Source organism: Malania oleifera, chromosome 7, assembly GCF_029873635.1.
Source record: "Malania oleifera isolate guangnan ecotype guangnan chromosome 7, ASM2987363v1, whole genome shotgun sequence".
In the NCBI taxonomy this organism is placed as follows: domain Eukaryota; kingdom Viridiplantae; phylum Streptophyta; class Magnoliopsida; order Santalales; family Ximeniaceae; genus Malania; species Malania oleifera.
This window is the reverse complement of record NC_080423.1, coordinates 32338218-32360582: the sequence shown is the minus strand read 5'-3', so window position 1 is coordinate 32360582 and position 22365 is coordinate 32338218. Positions and strand designations below refer to the sequence as shown.

General features: G+C 36.8%; 1 protein-coding gene across 3 annotated transcripts in view; it reads right to left on the bottom strand.

Moving 5' to 3' along the window:
• LOC131160344 (nibrin homolog) overlaps positions 1-12815 on the bottom strand; it is a 75317-nt gene extending 62502 nt beyond the window's left edge. For 2 of the 3 annotated variants that reach the window (XM_058115952.1, XM_058115954.1), the window contains exon 1: positions 12537-12783. In XM_058115952.1, coding sequence (XP_057971935.1) covers positions 12537-12573 — 37 coding nt within the window. In that variant the 5' untranslated portion in view covers positions 12574-12783. Of the gene's footprint in view, positions 1-12536 lie in introns of all 3 variants that reach the window. The other variant, XM_058115953.1, reaches the window with a different exon arrangement.
• Between the last annotated feature and the right edge of the window lie 9550 nt (positions 12816-22365).

Genomic DNA, 22365 nt, shown 5'->3' with positions numbered 1-22365 from the left:
AATAAAATGGGTTTTGCTCAAGGAAGTAAGGAAAGTGGACTGATTTACATCCTCTTTCAAAAGGAAGGGAAGCTGCAGTTGGAGTTCCAAAATGATGTCAAGAGATTCTTAACGAGTTCAAAGAAGTGATGCCAAATCAGTTACCTGATGGACTCCCTCTCATGGGGGATATACAACACCAAGTTGATCTTTTACAAGGTGCTACACAACCCAATTTTCCGCACTATAGAACGAGCCCAAAAGAGCATGAAGAGCTTCGAAGGGAGAAAGAGATTTATTCAATAAAACCTAAGTCCTTGTGCTGTACGACCTTTACTCACTCCTAAGAAGGATGGAACTTGGAGAATGTGTGTGCACAGCATGCCTATCGACAAAATCATCATTAAATACAGGTTTCATACTCCAAATTGGATGATATGCTTGACATGCCAGCTAGATCTCAGGCTTATTCCAAGATTGACTTGAACAATGGTCATCACCAAATTAGGATTAGGCCTGAAGATGAGTGGAAAACAGTCTTTAAGACCAAGGAAGGGCTCTATGAATGGCTGGTCATGCCCTTCGGGTGGTCCAATGCAACCAATACCTTCATGAGGTTTATGAATCAAGTGCTACGACCTTTCATTGAGAAATTTGTTGTTGATTATTTTGATGATATTTTGGCGTACAGCACAAACAAGCAAAGTCATGTTAACCATTTGAGAGCTATCCTGAATTCTCAATCTTTATTTATGAACTTTCCTTGCATTCCTATGCCCCGATTTCCATTAGTGTTGGAGCTAGATTAGTGTAGAAAGCTCTTTAGGGGAGTGTGAGGGTTCATCAATCATTGCAAAATTCATTAGCAATTGTAAACACGGTTAGCCTACTCGCCTCCTTCACTAAACACACATTACCTACAAAGGTATTAATTATGAATTGCTTTGCTTTACAATTTACCCTGCGATTCTTGTCTACTTTCATGATTATTAATTGCTTCCATTTAACTTTGTATTCGATGGACGAGATTTTGTTCATGTGGTGAAACTGTGGTATACTTTTGATTGATTAGTTAAGCAAGAGTGCTAGAACTAGTGTCACACGGCCCTTCACAATGGTGTGAAGTGTTAGGCCCATGACAATTGATATCACAACTAGGTTAATTGCTTCGTGAATTTGTTGCCTTCATATTGTGGGATTGTGTGAAGCATTGGTAAGAGACCATGCCAACCAATACCGAGAGAATTGAGGTGCTAGAGGCGCAGGCTGAGACAGCCAATGAAGTGGTCTTGGAGATGGCCAAACTTGCTGAACATGTTGATGAGGGATCACAAAATTATCAGCAGGGTTCTGTGGTGGAGTTTCCATAAAAGTTCCATGCTACGATAGAAGCTTTATGATTCAAATGGGGCTTACTGCCAATATAAACCGGATGGTTCATGCTACTAGGAATTCCAACTCTATGTGGTGAGTATGGAAGAATAAGGGCACCAGAACCCCTATCGTATAGGGGTGTCTGTCATGCTAAGGAGTTGGATAACTTTTTATTTGATGTGGAGCAAAAGTAGGCAAAAGTATCCCTGGCAACAATGTATTAAGTGATGATGCTCACCTATGGTGGTGTACCAAGTATGATAAAATTCAAAATGGACGGTATGTTTTTAATAGTCGGGCAGACTTGACGAGAGAGCTCAAGGCCCAATTTCTTTCTTGAAAATGCTGAGTACATTGTTCGAAGCAAAATATGAGATCTTAGCCATGCTAGTACAGTCAAGGTGTATGTACAATATAATTCTTTGCTTTGATATTGGATATCCGGGACATGTCAGAAAAGGACAAGTTGTTCTATTTCCTTCAGGGGTTGAAACCTTGTCCAAAGGCCAAACTTCATCAACAAAGAATTCTAAACTTGCTTACTACATAGGTTGTCGCAGAATGCTTTTTTGATTACGATGTGGAGAGTTCCACAATGTCCCAAGAGAGTAAAATGTTGGGTGGAAACAACGAAAAGTCTTTCAAAAGGGACAAACTTAAAAGTAGGGGAGCCAACACCAAGACAACAACTTCAAGGAAGCTTCATCATCTTAGTCTTTCAACACAACCAGTGGGAAGCGTAAGCTGGCATGCTTCTTATGTCGAGGCCCCCATAGAGTTTCAAATTGCCTTCACAAGTCATCACTCAATGCCTTGCAAGCTTCCATTGCAGAAGGGGCACAAGGGCACAATAAGGATGAGGAGTAAACTTGAGGATGAGTGCAACGCAGTTACTTGACACATTGGAGAGGTGAAAAAAAAAAAAAAAAAAGTCAAAAGCTAAAGGGTTAACGTTTGTGGAAATGCGTCAATGACTCAATGGGAAGAGTACTCATGCTATGGGATACCCATAACTTTGTCTCACATGCAGAAGCATAGAAACTCAACTTGCACCTAGAGAAGGATTAAGGACACATGAAAGCAGTTAACTCCACAGCTCAGTCTACTCTCAAAGTAGCCAACCAAGTGACTATAAAGCTTGGACAGTGGCAGCACATGCAAAATTCATGGAAGGACATGAAAAACATCTACAGCAGGTGGTCAATAGGCTAAAGGAGAACAACCTTTATACGAAAAGAGAGAAGTGTTATTTTGCTCAGAGGAGCATCAAATTCCTTGGACATGTGGCTGAACAAGATCCTATACAGATGGATACGAAGAAGGTGACAGTTATTCAAGATTCGAAAATCCAACATAAATAAAGGAGTTATGCTCCTTTCTTGGACTAGCCAACTACTATCAAAAGTTCGTGGAGGGGTACTCAAGGAGAACCACCCTGTTGACAAAACTAATAAAGAAATGTCATTAGTGGAACTGGATGGAGAAGTTTCAGGGAGCCTTTGACAACTTAAAGAAAGCTATAATGCAAAAAAAAAAAAAATACTTGCCTTTCGAACATTATGACGCCCTCCTAGGTATAGACAGATGCATCAAACTATGCCCTTGGTGGAGTCTTGTTACGGGATGGGCATCCTATTGCGTACAAAAAAAGAAAATTGTTATCTTAGTGAAGTAGAGCAAAAGTACACAACTAAGAGAAAGAGAGGCTAGAGATGATACATTGTCTTCACACATGGCGACATGACCTAGGGTCGAACTATAGAAGTTCATGGTCAAAACAATAACTCGATTTTCAATCATTTCTTTTCACACCCTAAACTAACCCCACCCCAAGCACGCCATTGGAAAAAATTCCTAACGGAATTTGAATTCTCATTTCAGCACAAGGAGGGCAAATGAACCAAGTTGCAAATGCACTAAGCAGGAAGGCCGAGCTTGCAGCCTTACAATTATAACAAACTTAACAGTAAGATTACACGACAATGGGGGAGAGCATTGAGGATAACCTTGTCAAAGATCCAATTTCTCAAACCCTTATGAAGTTGGTGGAAGAGGGCGAAGCACGCACGTTTGGATAGAGGATGAATACATGGTAACTAGTACTTCGGGTCTCAAGCTGGTGACCCAAGGAAAACACCATTTAGAGAGTGTCATGACACCATATGAGCAAGCCACCGAGGATGGCATCACACTTTGGCATTGTTGAAGCAAAAGTACTATTGGTCACACATACATGATGAGGTAGTTGAGTATGCCCAAACTAGTCTTACCTACCAATAAGACAAGGTCTAGTGGAAGAAGGTTGCAAGGTTATTGGAGCCCCTTCAAGTACCAAGGAAACCGTGGGAGAGTGTCTCACTAGATTTTATCGGCAACCTTCCCAAACTCAAGGATGCTGGATCTTTACTTATGGTTATGACAGGTTTCGAAGTACAGCACTTTTATACCCACACTGGAGTATAGAGTACCATTCAATAAAGAAGACAACACACTTGTTTCTCAAAAAGTGGTGAAGTATAAGGATGTTCCCCAAGATATCGTCATTGACCGAGACAAAATTCAAGAGAACTTCTGGACAAAACCATTTCAGAACCCTCGTTTCATAGCTTGACATGTCATTGAACTACCATCTGCAAACAAATGGACAAACAAAGAGATTCAACAAGGTACTAGAGGAATACTTGTGCACTTTCATCACCGCCAACCAAAAAAATTAGGTGTAGCTATACAACATGGCTCAATTCTATTTCAGCCTAGATACAACCAATAAGAGTCCTTTTGAGCTTGTAACAAGCCAACAATCGTTGTTACATCACACAATGCACAAGTTGTGTAGAGGAAAGAATCCAAGAGCATACATTTTCACCAAAAATGGAGACAAAACATGAAGATCATTTGAGCTTACTTAGAGAAAGCTTCCAAGTGGACAAAGAAGTAGGCAAATCAAGTGAGAAGATCGTTGCACTTCAATGTGGGTGGTGACTTGATGCTTGTTAAGCTCCATCCAGAACAAATCAAGTCACTACAAGGTCGAGATAGGAGATTGCTTTGCAAATATGAAGGACCAATCACCATCTTGGCTAAAGTCGAGAAGTCCTTTTACAAGGTTGATCTTTCGACTTGGATGAAGATGCATCATGTGTTTCACATAAGTTGTTTCAAACCATTCATCACCAACACGGAAGATCCATGCAAAAGTCAATAAACCAAAGGCTACTAAAGACATCCCAACCTAGCAAAAGAGAAGTTGAGGTTATCCTTGCAAATAGAGAGTTCACATCATTAAAGAAGAAGTGGCATAAATTCTTAGTGATGTGGAAAGACCTTGGAGATGATGAAATCAATTGGATGTCAACGGAAGACATGGAACCATTTGTGGACGAAGTAACTTAGCATCAAAGCCTACAAGGGCGTCAACTATATAAGTGGGGAGAACGTCTGGAGCCAAGCTTGTTCAAGGCATTATGCTTGCATATAACCACTTGTCTTGCGTACATAGGATAGGCAACCAAGTGTAAATAGTAAAGTAGGTTTTATTCTTTAATTAAGAAAATGCTTTAGCGTCAAATGAAAGCATGACTTCTCTATCATTCAAAGTTTCCTAGTGTCAGAGCTAGAATAGCATAGAAAGCTCTTTAGGGAAGGGTGAGTATTCATCATCATTGTAAAACTCACTAGCTTTTGGAAAAACGTTTAGCCTACTAGAATACACGTTGCTTAGGAAGATGTTAATAATGAATAATGTTGTTTTACCGTTTACCGCATGACTCTTGTCCACTTTCATGCTTATTAATTGCTTCACTTTAACTTTGTACTTGATAATTAATAATTTGTTCATGTGGTGAAACCGCAATATACTTTCAGCTAACTAGTTATGCAAGAGTGCTAGAACTAGCCGCACAGCCCTTCAAAAGGTGTGAAATGTTCAGCCCGTGACACACAAGTAACACTTTCAATTCCTCACTATATTCAACAAATTACAGGAACACTAGAAGACATACAAAGCACATAAGGAAACTTCCATTGTTTCCACCAAATGATGGATGAATACACTAACCTATCCACCTAATCTATCACTTTTTGACATCTAATTCCCCAATTTTGACATCCCTAAATTAACCACTTTTTTTTTTTTTTGCAATCAGTACAGAGAAAACTATATTAGTGAAGCCTCAAGGGGATGCCAACAAGTGGTACAAAACAAGAACCACTCCGTAGAGTGTTGCAAACATCGAGGATTACATCATGATCATTAACAATTTTCCCACTAAGCCAGCTGGAGACAGCAACAGTCCACTAGTCTTTGCAAGTCTGAAGCGGAGTAGTTGTGTCTTTGCAGGCTCTCTTATTTCTTTCTTCCCAAGTACACCAAAAGATGGCAAGAGGGATGAGGTTGAAAGCCTTCACTTCTCCTTGGTGGCTCTGATGCCTTTCCAAGCCCAAATCTCCCCTCCAAGTTAATTTGCTGTAACCCACTGCTGTCCAGTCACGGACAGAACCAAATTCCACAAGTACCACGGGGCAATGGAGAAGAATGTGGTTGACTGATTCTGCATCAGCCATACAAAAAAAAACAAAAACAAAAACACCTTTCAGTAACTGTAAGCCCTCTTTTCTGCAAATCGTCAAGGGTTAAAATATTTCCATATCCAGATTCCCAAACAAAAAAGGCAAATCTTTGAAGGGCTGCCATCCTCCAAATGTGATTTCAAGGGGGAGATGTTGCAATTTGTTCTCAGCGACAAGAGCTTCTTGTAGAAAGATTTAACAGTGAAAACACCATTTTTTTCCCCAAAGCCCATTTTGGTTCGTTGGAGATGTTTTGGTTACAGAATTTATAGAGAATTTTGTAAAAGTCAGAGAGCGCATGAAGTTCCCAATCTGCCACATTCATAGTAAAAGGAATATTCCAGAAAATTCCTTGATCAGTGATTTGGAGATGATTACCAATAAGGGCATTTTTGTCACAAGCCAAGCTGTAGATGGAAGGAAGGATAGCTCTAAGATTATTGTTCTCATGCCACACATCATGCCAAAAACTAAACATTGACCAAATTTCCCACTTGAAATGTCACAAAAAGGAAAAAAAAAAAAAAAAAAAAAGACATCCTTTCCTTTCCTAATGAATTTCTAAACTCCCACTTCATAGGGTCCCCTTCTAGTGTGCATTGTCCAACCATTATGCTCAAACCCATATTTAGAAACAATAATATCCCACCAAAATCCTTCTCCTTCATGAACCTCCATAACCACTTCCCAAGGAGGGCTGAATTGAAAGTGAGCAGGGATTTCAATCCCAAACAAATGGGTTGTTTGACCACCCCCCATCTAACAAGGTGATATTTAAACTCCTCCCTAAGTTTCCCCAAAGAAATGTTCTCTAGATTGCCTCCAATCTCCTAGCCATTAAGGTCGTTAAGGGAAGGAGAGACATGAAATAAATTAAAAGATTCGTCAAAGTGCTCCTGATGAGGGTGAGACTGCCTCCTTTTGATAAGAAATTTCTTTCCCATCCTACCAATCTCCTTTCAAACTTTACAACAATAGGGTCCTAGACTCCTTTGTCTTTGAATTTGGCTCTGAGGGGGATACCAAGGTAATTAATGGGAAAGGATCCATCTTGCAACCCAAAAAACCAGCAAGGGAGCCCCTCCCATGTTCTCTCCAATTGGAATAAGCTAACCTTTGCCAAGGTTCACTTTCAGGCCTAAGACGGCCTCAAACCCTAACAAAATGCTTCGGAGGTTGAGGATATAGAAGGGATCATCTTTGTGAAAAATGATAATATCATCTATGGAAAAAGAGATAAGAAACTTTTGTAAGACTTCCATTTTTGCCCACCTTGAGACATCTAAAGATCTCTCCTTCAGTAGCTTTCATCAACATGAGGCTAAGCACCTCCATAACCAAAATAAACAGAAAAGGGGGCAAGGGATCTCCTTGTCTCAAGCCTCTCGAGGAGTGAAAGAAATCAAAAAAGGAACTAATACTGACCAATAACTTCCAGTATTGCTTTTTGAACTCTCAACTAGGACTTCGGCAATGATTTTATAAATGCTTCCTACCAAGCTAATAAGGCAAAAATCCTTGATGTTGACAACCCCAACTTTCATTGGAACAAGAGAGGCAAAAGTGGTAGATGCAACTAACTAATTTTCCTCATTTACAAAACTCCTCGAACACTTTTAACATGTTGTGCTTAAGGAGGCTCTAGTTAGCCTGAAAGAAACCCAGGGCGCTTTATCCCCCTCACAATTTTTAATAGCTTGGAGGGCTTCTGTTTCATCAAAGGGTCTCTCAAGCCACCTCATAGTGAAAGAACTAAGAGACCTGAAATTGATGCCATTCACTGAAGGTCTCCAAGTCTCAGGTTCAGTGCAAAGGTCTTTACAAAAATCACAAATACCTTTCCTAAAATCTTCTTCCCAAGTTAAGGTGATTTCCCCAAATTCAATGTTGGAAAAGGTGTTACTTCTATGATGAATTTTCGCCATCCAATTTAAGAATTTTGTATTATAGTCCCCCTCCTTAAGCCATAAAGCTCTAGTTTTTGCCTCCAACATATTTCTTGAAGGTTAATAAACTCGTTCAATTCCTTCTTAAGAAAAGTTCTATTGGCTCTCTATTCATCATCAAGACCCTGGATTATTTCCTGCTCATCAAGCTCTTTGGTGCCATTAAGGATAATGGTCTTCTTTGCGTGGACATTCCCAAAGGTGTTTCTATGGAATCTTTAGCTTCTCTTTTATTCCTTTCAACTTTGAGACAAGTAAAAACTACCCTTCCTCGAGACCAGAATATATGACCACCAAGTTTTCACTAACTCCCCGAAACCATCTTGTTTTAATCACATATTTTCAAAGCAAAAGGGCGTTGGCCCCAATTTAACTCCCTTAGTGTCAAGGGTGATGAGAAATGATCTGAAGGGGCCAGGAAGTAGACTCTAAATCACATGAGGAAAGTGAAGTTCCAACTCAACCTAAATTAAGAACCTATCAATCCTTGAAAAGGAAGGCAACTCTTGGAGTTATACCAATTGAAGTTGACACCAATGAGAGGGAGATCAATAAGGGCATTCATGCTGATAAAGTCAAGGAGATCTCTCATGCTACTTGTCTCAAGGCTGCCCCCACTTCTTTCGTGCGGATAAACAATGATATTCAAATCACCTCCAATGATACACGAAGCATCCCATCTACTCTTAATCTCGAATAGCTCATTTCAAAAAGGAGGTCTACAGGGTCCTTTACCAAGGACATACACCCTTGTGAAAATCCACTAAAAGTTATCATTCGTGCTTTTGAACAAACAAGAGAGTAAGAAGGAGTTGATCGAGTGGTCCAACAATTCCACAACACTAGGCTTTCATAAGACAAGAATACCCCCTGAGCTGCCTATTGCTCCAAGGGATATCCAACCACAAGTGCCTCAGCCCCAAAGGTCATTAATCAAGAACTGCTCCATTGTCTCCACCTTACTTTCTTGCAAGCACACCACATTGCCCCTCTAATCCTTCAATAAGTACTTAATTAGGGTTTGTCGTTAAGACTCCTTACGTTCCAAAAAATGATTTTCCTTAACATGATTTAACACAAGGGCTCCGGCTATTGCATGCCTCTGCCATTTCTAAGCATCCTTATGTTTTTCCATAGTTCATTGTGCATTCCAAGCGCTTTAATTCCCTAATTGTATCCAACTTTCTTATACTGCCTAACGGTTTTTTGGGATTATTTCTCATATCCTCTCTTCTCTTTCTTTCAATATCCTCAAACATTGCAAGGCTCTATCCTCAAACCCTTCAAAGGACATGCCTATGGTTTTGCTTACCAATATCAATTTCCAAAGAACCCAAACAGATGCTTGGTTCTTGAAGTGAGTGTTGTCTGAGGCCAAGTCATTTGAAGTATCAATATTGGGTATATCAATCAAATCCTCAAAGTTGGGATTTACACACGAAGTGTCATAGGCAGTGGTACTGTGCTAAGGGCTAGAACAAGGCTAGTCTTTCAGCATCAATTTGTGATAGGCGGTGTTTGCTCCAGAACAATCTCCTATTGCGTTGCAGCAGCATGAGGGGAGGTCCTGAAGGGGGCAGCCTTCCAAAGTGGACTAACTTTTTGGCAGCTTCGGAAGGACCGTCATGTAGCTTAAAGGGAGAAAAAGAGTTGGGTTTGGACTTTGAGTAGTCAAGTGAGATTTCAAGGCAGAAAAAAAAATCCCCGTATTTGTAGCTCCAAGGCCCAAGTTAAGGCCCACTCCGACATCCTCAAACGAGACAAAGGCTTTGTATCTCAAGCTTCAATTGACTCTGAGTTCTCACCCATTCTCTTCCCAGCTCACATCTTTCTACCCTACATCATTTTTTGTCTTTCGATTCTTTTACCTCCATATCCATCATCTTTCCTGAAAACCTAGTGATCTTTCACCTTCTTCTAGATTCTTGATCAACCAATGGATGTCAGGAGGGACATTGTTTTGATAAACAAGAAACAATTTATGTTTGGCAAGATGGGAAGGTCTTGGTGTGTTTCAGAAAGAATGGGACAAAGTTTATTTACAAATAAACCTATAAGACACATTTATCTACAAATCCACACGCACATAAGCTTAAGAAATAATTTAAAAAAACAAATTTGGGTTTAGGACCCAATTAACACTATTCTTTTGAATCGGCCTCTAAATAGGGTCAAAAGTGATCCATTCAATGGCCAGCTACCCATCCTACATCAATATTCAACACTTAAAAGCAATACCTTTCCCCCTCCTAACATCATCATAATCTCAAAAAGATGCATCAAACTCTGAAAACCTTTAAAAGCAATTTAAGTACAAGGACTCATGTCAACCAGCAAGCCACACTGACTATTAAAAAAGAACCATAGAAAAAATCTAGTAAACACTACACACAAAGAGTCAAAGCTAATAGGCTTAAAGTTCCTACCTTAATGGAGTAATCTATCTTGAGCACAATAGTAACAAATATAAATGCTCCTCGCCATTCACAAAGAACTCATTAAACATTTCAATGACATCAAACACTGCCCTTCTCACCTCTTCCTCATCAAATGGTTGTTAATGATGTAGTAAATCATTATGCAAATCTTAAGCTTCTTTTTGGGAAGGTTTTATGATGATTCGACCCTATCTTGGCATTGTGGTGGCCTTGGAAACTTTTTAATTTCTAGCTCTTAGGTTTGGTTGTCCATTAGGCCTCTATTGTACTTCCTCCTCCCTCCCATTACAACTTGTGCAATTGCGCTTGGCAACCCAAGATTATTATTATTGCACCAAGCAATTTATTACGACATATAACATGTCTTTTGCAGTCATTGCTGAACTAAACGTACCATGTCAAATCCTGTTCAGAAGTCTTGGATTAGTAAAAAAAAAACTTATAAAAGCTGCTTTTAACAACCAGGCCTAAAAGCTTATGCTAAAATTGTTCTCACTCCAACCAATCTATATAAACTAGATAAATTTCCCTTATCTGGTCAATGTGGGACATTTCTCCCACCATTAATAAACCGATCTACCAAAATCAGTCCACTGATCCCAACTACAACCTATCTTCCACCACAAACTCTAATTCCTTCCATACCAAGAACCCATCCTCTCCTTTCAACCACATCCCACTTATGCCACTCCTTCACAAGCTTTTCACCAAATGCCCATGCTATGTGCATCTGCTAACCAGTTATCCAATTTAGGGTCGCACACGGTCACACACCATCCCATCATAAATAGATATATGTGTACAGCAGAAGCCATGCAAAGCACATAAGTCAACTTCATTGTTCCCACGTGATGATAGATGAAGAAGCCAGCATATCCAACTATTATGTAGCAGGGGGAGAGAGAGAGAGAGAGAGAAAGAGAGAGTCGAAATAAAAATTAAGTGCAGTTATTCAATTATCACTCCAAATCCAATTCTCTTATAGTAGAAGGGACACCTTAGTTTATCTCATAAATGTAAGAGAATTTTTATTTAAAAAGTTTTTGCAAAATCATTGGTATGGAACCTGTTTGCTGGCTTCTTGGAGGAGTAGACTTTTCTTGCAACCACAAGCTATGGTAAGCAAACATTCAAGTGGGAGAACAAAAATAAACTATCAAGAGATGGGTGAAAACTGATAATGATTTCAATCAATTCCTAGCGCTCCTTTAACATGGATATTTAAAGCAAATATTACAATCAACTCTCAAAAAAAAGCCACAAATGATTCCTTAATTGATGGAGCCTAGTGGAGTGGACAAAGAGAGAGAACTCGACTCAGAAACATTTTCCCAAAAAAAAGTGAAATCTAGAAGGACTGCATGAAAAAAAAATTTAAAAACTGCATTTTTAGTGATCACTCCAAGTCCAATAACGCGAGTGAGCGCAAGCCTTGACCCAGCCAAGGGAATGCGAAAGCTAGACCTGACAGACACAAGTTCAAGCGAGAGAACCAGTCTTTCCAAATGTGGAGATTAAACAACATATATCATGTTTTTCTATGAGATGAGAGCCTGTGCATTAGGCATTACCATTTTCATTTTCTTCTTCTTTTTCTTTTTCCCTTTTCTTTTTTTTTCTTTTTTTTTCTTTTTTTTCTTTTTTTTTTTGCTTTTTTTTTGTAAAGGGATATCTCTCAGTTAATCTAGTAAAAACAAGGAATACAACTAGTAAGAAATATAAAAAATCATAACTTAATGGAACATATTAACCATATCATGCTGTCTTGGTAAAACACACATTGTCATAATCATTATGATTTGTTTCTATTACAAACACTAAAAATGCATGGCAGGACTGATATTATAAATCGCCATGAAACGGGTCACTAAATAAAATGGGGAAAATGATGGCATTGAAGCTTGACACAACATAAAAGCAATGAGATGACCACAAAAGCATAAGTTGGCTATGTCAAACACTAGAGTTACACAACAGCCTTTTGGATCACAAAATTATTGGAATAGTAGTCTACTTTTCAATGTTTGACATGCTCTGAAATATATACAGCAATAACCTAAAAGCTATGAGATACTTCGACCTCTACTCCTCCTAAATTGAGTACCATTGTAAATTTTATGGCAAAAATAAACAAAACATCACAAGCAAAGGACAGAGAAGAAAAAAAAATGGAAGAAGAAGAACAATAAGCAATATGTAGAGTAAACGAGGAGGAAGAAGAAATTGGAACCTGGAATGGAATCGACGGGTAACAAAGCCCACACCATAGAATAAGGTAGCTCCGAAAAGCGTTAGCCAATATTACACTGAAGAAATTTTGATGGAGCGAAGGCCGTTGGATGTTCATGCACCGCCGCCGATTACCTGCTCATTTTTTCTGCTACCTACTTCAAACCCCACCGCGCGCTTTCAAGTATACTTTTCTTCGCTTCGGGGGATTCTTCTGCTCCTTGCTCAGGAATTAATCGGATGGAGGTTTAACCAATGTCGGGCGGGTTTTACATTATATATAATCGTCATCAATAGAATTAGTATTTGAAACAATAAATAAAATATTTAATATTTTCAAAAATATCATAAATAAAATTATTACTATTTTGAGATCTCCCCATGAAATTATAAATTTAATTTTTGCAACCTCTAATTATTAAATTAATATTTTATAACCATTAATAAAGACTAAACTTATTTCTTCATTCACTATGCCATCATATGTTATTAGGTATTACTATTTTCTTTTATTTCATGAGAATTTAATGTTCAAAGAGTGATATAATTGCAAGGAGTTTTTTCCAATTTTATTATTAAAATAAAATAAAATATTTAATAATACTCTATTTGGGAAAAAATTTCCCAAACTAATGCTCACGTAATCTCGCAGCACCATGCTGCGAGATTTAAAACTGATGAATGAATGAGAAGGTGACACATGCCACGGCAGGAGTTTGAGATTTGAACAAATCTCGCAGGTTAGTCCTGCGAGATTTGCATGGAACACCCTACTTCTCTCTTAGCCTTCCTCCTCTGCCGGCCGTTGCACCCTTAAGATTTGGTTTTCTCATTTGATGCAGCTATCCTAAAAAACGCTGCACCAGCTGAGGCAGCTCGTGGTGGGTTTCTTTGGTCTTTGCTTCTTGTGTAAAATAACACAGAAAATGACACATGATGAGATGAGCAGAGCAGAGCAGAGTAGGCAATGGAGGAAGACCCACCGTGTGGGAATTGGTTTTTGACCAAGAGAGAAACAAATGTCCAGATTCCAAGTGAAATGAAAACAGGAGAAACAAATTTGTCTTCTTTATTTTCTGTCCTTTTAATTTTAAGTCACTGTTGATTTGATGAGTTCTTCACATACCTCTCTCTCTACTCTGTTTGTCTCCCTTCAAACCCGGCGGTATTTTATGCACTGTTCAAACTACAAAAAATAATGATTTCTTTAACATCACCATGTTAACTTTAGATAACCAAACAACACCCCACCCCCCTCAGTGAAAAAAATTAAAAAGGTTTAAGAACAGTTAATTATTATGCTTTTTTTTTCTTTTTTCTTTTGTTGAATGTCGACTGATTTTCATTTTAAAAAATATACAGTAAAAACAAACTACAAATTATATTTCTTTTCAGAAAAATAAAACCTCTGTTTTTAGTAGCTACAGCTAAAATTGCTGCCTCTCTGCAAAGCATATTACTTGCCTAAATCTGCTAATAAGCAGCCAACATTCCGGTAAAGCCCCAAGCGCAAGAAGAAGTGAGAGAACATATGCTATGTTATGACATTTTTGTCACAATTTCCAGCTAGGATCTACCCAAAATTTACATTATCTTTTTCAGAAGCCACCCCAAATTAACCATAAGTTATCTAAAATTGCTTCCTCTGCAAAGCATATTGCAGAGAGGGCTGCCTCAAGCACGAGCTACCACAGTGGGTACTGAAACAGGGGAAGGGAAAGGGAGGGAGAGGAACAAAAAAATCTTAAAAACGTACCTTTCTGGCTAGAGTTCTCTTTGAACTCAGAGACAAGATTAAAATAATTTTAAAGATTTTGTTGTAGCCAGTGTTCTCTCTGATTGCTCTGTTTTTTGGATAATAGATTTACTCGCCCTCACCGAGGAAGAGGAAGTTGCTTGTCGAGACTGTGTGATCACCCTCAGCTCGGCAAATCTCTTCTCGCTACCGGGAGCGGAGCAGGTTCAGGATCTAGTCTCTGCTAATTAAAATTCTTCCGATGATTGGCAATTAAAATTCTTAAATTTCTTTCATTGAAATGTCATCCGAGTATTAGCTGGTGCAGTGTTTTTTAGGATAGCAACATCAAATGAGAAAACCAAATCTTGAGGGTGCAACGGCCGGTAGAGGAGGAAGGCTGGAGAGAAGCAGGGTGCCATGCAAATCTTGCAGGACTAACCTGCGAGATTTGCTCAGTGACATGTGTCACCACTCTGTTGGTCTGAGGATTTAAATCTCGCAGCTTTATGCTGCAAGATTTTCTCTGCAACCGTGCCACGCGTCAGCTTCTCATTGACTGGGCTTTTAAATCTCGCAGCATCAAGCTGCGAGATTACGTGAGCATCAGTTTGGGAAAATTTTTTCCAATAAGAGTATTATTTTATATTTTATTTCTTTTTAATAATAAAATGGGAAAAAACTCTAATTGTAAGAGTGTCCATAAACAATTCAAAATCAAATAAAAACTTTTGTGTCGAACAACTTTCAAATATATTAAAAATGTTTCAAATTTTACGTAAAAAGAAAATGGCGTCTTAGCAAGCGATAGGAAGTCAATACGGCAAGAAATAGTGGCATAAACCGATAGGAGGCTCAAAGAAAATCACATATAATAGCTAAGGAGCTAGCATTCTATATGGTTAGATACTACCTAGCATAAGAGTTCTGCAATCACCTAAGAGACCACAATTAGAATTGAATTAATAATTTTTGTAATTGTCATTGATATATGAATTTAATTCATGAAATAATGAAAAAAATATTCAATATGTCAAAAAAATATCATAAGTAAAACGATTACTATTGTGAAACCTCTCATAAAATTAGTAGTTTAATGTTTTGCAACCTCTAAAATTTTGTAAGCATCAACAATAACTAAATTTATTAATTTATTATTCATTTGCTGATGATACCATATGTCATTAGATATTATTCTTTTAATTGACATTTATCAAAATACAATTACTCAAATTCAAAGATCTTTAGAATTTGCAAGTAAATTTCCAAACGAAATTAAGGATAAAAATTAATTACAAAGATTTTTAGGATGTTTAAATTACGTAGCTAACTTTATTCCAAATTTGAGAATTATTTTAAAACCATTATTCAATAAATTAAAGAAGAATCCATCAGCATGGTCGGATGAACATACTCAAACAGTTATTAAGGTCAAAACTTTAGTCAAAAGTCTTCCTTACCTTAGTCTTTCGGACCCAAAAGTTTTTATGATAGTAGAAATAGATGTGTCTGGTGTTGGATTTGGAGGAATTCTTAAACAACGGTTAGATTCAAAAGAAACCTTGGTTAGCTTTTATTCAGGTGTCTGGTCAGGACCACAAGTTAATTACTCAATAGTTAAAAAAGAAATTTTATCAATTGTTTTATGCATTCAAAAATTTCAAGATGATTTATTTAATAAATAATTTTTACTAAGAGTAGATTGTAAGAGTGCAAAAGATATTATATAAAATGATGTTAAATATTTAGTTTCAAAACATATTTTTTTGTCAGATGGCAAGCAATCATTTATGTGTTTGATTTTTAAATTGAATTTATTAAAGGCACTTCAAACTCAATTCTAAATTTTTTAACAAGAGACTTTTTACAGAGAAAAAATGTCTAGACGATAGAGGACCAGTGACAATTACTCAAAAGAAGTCACTCCTTCAAAAGAAATCCATATTCACAATAAATATTCACCTCTTATAAGACCTCGAGCCCCTTCTTTCAAAGCCGTCATACAAGGACCTCGTTGAACTTGGTTTTCCAAATGCAATTAAAGAAAGTCCAAAAGGTAAAACTCTTTTACTTCAAGCTAATTATGAGAGGACATCGTTGGTATCTCAACCAAAGAAACTTCTTTAGCATGAGATTCAAATTGGGGGAGAATGGGAATTTGACAATTTAAATGAAAATAATGAAGAACAAATTATAAGTGTTAAAAAGACTATAGCCACGAGTATTATTCATGATCAAACTGGAAATATCAAAATAAATTTTCAATCACTATTAACAAAAAGCACAAGTGTAGGACAACCAAGTTCAAGAATAACAGAAGACTTATGAAGAAAAAGCATTTCAAGTGTTTATACTGAACCTAATAAGTATTATAAACTTAAAGGAATCAATTTTGAACCAGAAATTCCTCAATGTTATTATTCTGAAGAATCTAATTCACCAACAATGTTGGAATTGGTGTGATCCCAATAGGGGGTAAATTGGGTTTTAAAACATTTTTTACTAATTTAAACAATTATGCCAATTCACCACAGTTCATATCATATTCAATATTGAAAACGTGTACGTACAACGATTAAGTTATCAGTGTGTACATACATACACGTGTGCTGCATATCTTATTTAAATTAGTTCTGTGTGCATACAAAATGGTTATAACAAAACATGAATGAGCATACACATGCTGAAATTTAAGTGCAGGAATTTAAATAAGTTAGAGAGCGAATGACACACAGATTTGTTAACGAGGTTCGGTCAATACTGCCTGCGTCCCCGCCTTGGGCATACCCCCTAAGGATTTCACTATACGTGCTCTGTAATGATTCAAAAAATAAAATAATTAGAAAATATAATGAATAAAATGGATTAAAGAATAATAAGGAAAAAAAAGGATTTTTAAAAGGAACAACAGGCCTCGTCGACGAATGTCCTGTCTTCGTCGATGAGTGTCCTTCTAAGCTCGTCAACGAATCCAGTAATCCTCGACAAAGGAATCTTGAGAGAGTATATTTTGGAACTCTGAATTTTGGCAACGAAGGTATCTTCTCGTTGACGAAGTCTCTACAGCACCTCATCGACGAATCCATGTGTCTCGTCGACGAAGCCCTATCTATAAATAGGATTTTTCTTAATTTTCAGCGTAAAACTCGGGAATTCTCTTCTTCTCTCTCTAAAATACGAACTCCCAGCCTTCTCTCTTCGATTTCAGGCCGATTTTGACTCGGTTTGACGATCCGGAACCACCACGACGTTCGTAGGATCGTTCTCTCAAAGGCTGTAGGAGTTGATCGTTGGGTTGAGAGGTTTGGGAAACATCTCAAAATCAGGGTATGTGAATTATTTTGGGATTTCCTTAACGAATATTGTTGTTTGGAGCCTAGGAAGTAGTAAATAAGCATTTTTCTTAAGATTTAAGTTAATTGGAATTTATTTTAATTAAGTTAGGATTTTTTATTCAGGGTCCAAGTGAACGCTGCGGGTATTGGTTCGAGGATCTTGCGAGCGTAGTTTGAAAGTCAGGTAAGGGGGAAATTTATATATTAAATCAAGTTTTCATGTATTAAAATGGATTATGTGTTTTATATATATATATATATATATATATATATATATTTAAATGGGTATAAAATGCCAACCATGTAAAATCATGATTTCTGAGCTTAAGGTTGTTTATATAGCTATGTATATGTGAAAGTAAACGAATGAAAGTGAAAGGTATTTTCTAAGGAAGTAAGTAAGGAATGAAATGTATTTTCACCATATAAATGTTAAATGTGGGTTGGCTTATTTTGTAAGGAATGTATATGAATTTTACTGTTAAATTGTGTGGCATGAGATTCTGTGCAAATATATGTTAAATGTATGAGATGCAGACTAAGTAAGTAAAGTAATGAGAATAAAATATGATATGAACAATGATGTTTGTGTATGTTAAATGCAATCATGTAAATGTAAGACAGCTGAAAGACAGTCATGTTAGATTCTAGCGCATTTCTATGTGGACTAACTGTAGAAGATTCTAGCGCATTTCTATATGGACTAACAAATGATGGTTGTTGACTCTATGAGTCCAATCCGGTTTTGATAATGACAAATCACTAGGTATTTGATCTGTGCATTAGTTTGTGAACAAGAACTATATTAAGCATGCACGGAATGATAATGAGTCATGGAAGCCTTAAAGTAAAGCACACAAATCTTGGCAAGATCCATGGAACTCAAAGAGTACGAGAATCAAGATGCAAGCGGCAAAGTTCCAGAACATCTTGGGAATGGGTACTTAGATCTCATGTATTTACATTTTCATATGATTTAATTTTAGGCTCAACATAACTTAGAAAGACTTTAGGATTCATGCATTTCATGCATATCATTAATGGACTTAAAAATACTTTTAAAATCATGGAAAATATGTTTTATAAAAGACCCAAGAGGAGAGCAAAGCAGAATTTTAAATTAGAAAAGAAAAATTCAGAAAATAGAGACTTCGGTTGACTGAACTTTAAGTTCGGTTGGCTGAAGAATTTCCTTAGACGTCTAAAGAATAAGTTCAGTCGTCTGAAGATTTTTGGGTGAAAAACAGAAACTGGCAGAAACACCTTAGATGACTGAACCTTGACCTTGGCCGTCTAACTCTGTGTCCAGACTATTTTTTCGAAGAATAAAAGTGACTTCGGTCTTCTAGGCCCTAGACCTCAGACATCTAAACTTCCTAGAAAGATTAAAAATTTAATTTTTATTGTGTAAACACGCGAGCTATCTTTTGATCTTACGGTTGAGATCAATTATAAGGGTAAGACACTATAAATACTGATTATCTAAACCCTAGTACGGTGGCTAAACACAAGAAGATCAACGTAAAGCAAAGAACACATCTTGTTCAAAAGAAAACTGAGATACTTGAGTTGATTGCTGTACGTTTGCCTACGCTCTAGTTTCTACACATCATCTTTGGCAAATCACCTCAAAAAATCTAAAAGGATCTCTATTATACATCTTGTGCTTCAACTTGGTTTGAGGTTTGGTTATTACATTTAGTTTTGTTAGAGAACCTCATATCACCATCTGTTTTGATATCTTTGGAGAAACTTGATATTGAGTTTTCACATTCATATAAAGATCGTTTTAGACAAGCTCAATACTGGAGAAAGTTTTTATTTGGTCATTGTTTAAAGAGTGATCGTTCAAGTGTGTTCAAAGTTAAAGACATGATTTTTGGGTTACTTCTAAACTAGTTGATTAGATATCCTAAGAAGTGCATAACTAGATCTATACATATTGAAAGATATTTTCTGAAAATCATATTTTAAGTATTTGATACTTGGTATTCTCATCACATAGATATATATATATATATATATATTAGGGAAAATACTACCAAGATCACATTGAGATCGAACTCTTGAGAGAAATATTGTCTTGACAAAGTGTGTGTCAAATCTTTGCAATCTACAAAGTTATCTTTATATTCAAATATCTAACCTAAGATCTCCAAAGCATTGTTTTTATACAAATATTTTTGGGAGAATTGATAAAAAGGGGTTTGTGTGTTAAAGCATATCATACATAAATGATTATATCGTTTCATACATTCTGAGCTAGGAATTTGAATTGTACTCACGAGCTTTTGTTTGGAAGTATTTTTGAGTGTTTTTACAGATTCTATTGTATTCATGGTTCGGTGTATGAACCGGGGTTTGAGGAGAGAGTTGTATCTCTTGTAAGCAGCGGAGTATGATGGAGTTGTGCCTCTTGTAAGCAGCAGATTGTAAGGAAAGTTTCGTCCCAATTTAAGGAGCAAGCATTTTAATGAAATCCTTGAGTGGTTGCTCAAGGCGAGGATGTAGGCCAAGTTGGCTGAACCTCGTAAAAACTGCGTTTGTCTTCTCTCTTCCCTTTACTATTTACTTTCAGCACTATATTTAAATTGTTCGTATTGCATGTGTAGGTTGAATAGCATTGCACACAATTAATTGGGTAATAAGAACTCATTACTAAATATACAAGTAGGGATTAAGTGGTAAATAGATTCAAAGAATTTTAAAATACCCAATTCACCCCCCTCTTGGGATTACACCTAATTCAACAATGGCTAACGACCAGCTGTAGTACGAAGGAATGAAATGAAAATGTTATGCAATGAAATGACAATGAAATGGCAATGAAATGAAAGGACAAATGTGAATGTTGTAAATGGGAAAGAGTCACTTAAAGTGAAATGAAATGCAATGTTTAAGCTATGAACATGAACAAATGTGTATGAATAAATAATGACAGAAAGGAATAAAGTATTATGATATTAGAAGTATCTATGTATGTAGAACATGTTACGATTGGGCAAGGCAAACTCTTTGCCTGAGGGCTTATTGAGAAAGGCGAGTGCACTAGTAGCTTCGGATGTGGTAGTAGCTGCATAACGTACTAGGGCAGAGGGAACCTATTTGTATGGGCGGGTAGATTTCCCTATCCTTAGGGCCTTTGCAAGTAAACTATTGTTGAAGGCGTGAGTACGAGATCAAGTTAATACTTGAGGGCTTACTAAGTAAGGTGAGTGCCCTGGTATGCTTTAGTTGTGACCTTAGGGTTACCTAAGTATCAAAGCTGAGGGGTGCTACTTGTATGGGCGAGTAATCGCCCCTATCCTTGGGTAATCTCGTGGGTTAAACCTTTGCTTGTGATTGTTTAGGTTCAGAAAACTATTTCAATGTTATGAGATGATCTGCAAATGTAATTAAAATGATATTTATTTACCTCATGTTGGCCATACGCTGTTTTAATATGTATGTTTCTTCCCTTACTGAGATGTGTCTCACCCGAATGTGATTCTTTCTTTTTCAGGACATCCTCGAGGTCAGTCTTAGGGAGCTCGAGGGTACTTAGTTTTGAGGAATATTAAGAAACAGGGCATATGTTGATACTGTTTTGGGGTTGTAAATATTTATGTATTTATGTTTTATGCCGTTATGTTTTAAGGATGTTGTGAGAGAAATGGTTGTGAATATACTAAAATGTGTTGGAGGTGTATGTATTTATGGAAATGCAGGTGATGGTTGGATTTTATGGATTTTTAGATAGGAAATAGCAAACTCTGGTATTATGGAATGTTGGTATTATAGAACTATGTATATGGAGATTATGATTATGTTTTCCGTTGCATATGTTATGGATTATGATTTATCAGGATATTATCAGGTATAATGCACCGGACCCGAGTTTAAGGGTTCGGGGCGTTACATGCTCACTTAACTAGGCAGAGCAGAAACCTTTTACATTCTCTCCTTACGGAGCAAGGAAAACCCCAGCTCAATTGTTAGGCTAAGCCGAACAAGTCTCACTTATGGGGTTGAGACTCCCTAGTTCAATTTCTGGTTGAACCGAACCAGTCTCATTTTCGGGACTGAGACTCCCCAGTTCAATTCACGGGCTGAACCCAACCGTACAATAAAAACGTTTTTGTACATATGAAAAAACTTCTAAATACAAGCATGGATGTACACACTAAACTCATAAATATATGCACTCTCTTATGATATGATTTATGCTCACTAGAGTAAGGGTATTTTTCTAAATAAATATTCTAATCTTTGAAGAAATATGTATATGATAAAATGCTCCAAAGATTTGAACCCTAATAAAATATTTTCCTAAAAATATATTTAAAATGCACCAAAGAATCAAGGGTTTGTTCTAAAAGTATTTTTACAAAAACTAATATGTAAGATCTTTGATATTATATGAAACATGCAATAAAAGCTTCAAAGATCAAATGCAAAACAAATATTTTCTCCAATGAAGATTTGCAATAATATTGTTAGGAGAAGATAGGATTTATGCTCAAAACATTTTTGTAATAACCACACTTTAAAAATAATCAGCCTAATAAAAAAAATACTCTCTTAAAAAGAATGTTTTCAACAAAAGAGTGAAAGAGAGTTTGAAAAGTATGATAAATTTGACCCCAAAATGATTTTTCAAGTAAAAGAGTATGTGGGGGAACTTTGATTAGTAAAAATATTTGAGAGAAAATTTTGGCTAATCAAAGTTACTAATGTGGAGTTATGAGGGGGTATTTATAGAATTTTTGGAAAATTTGACC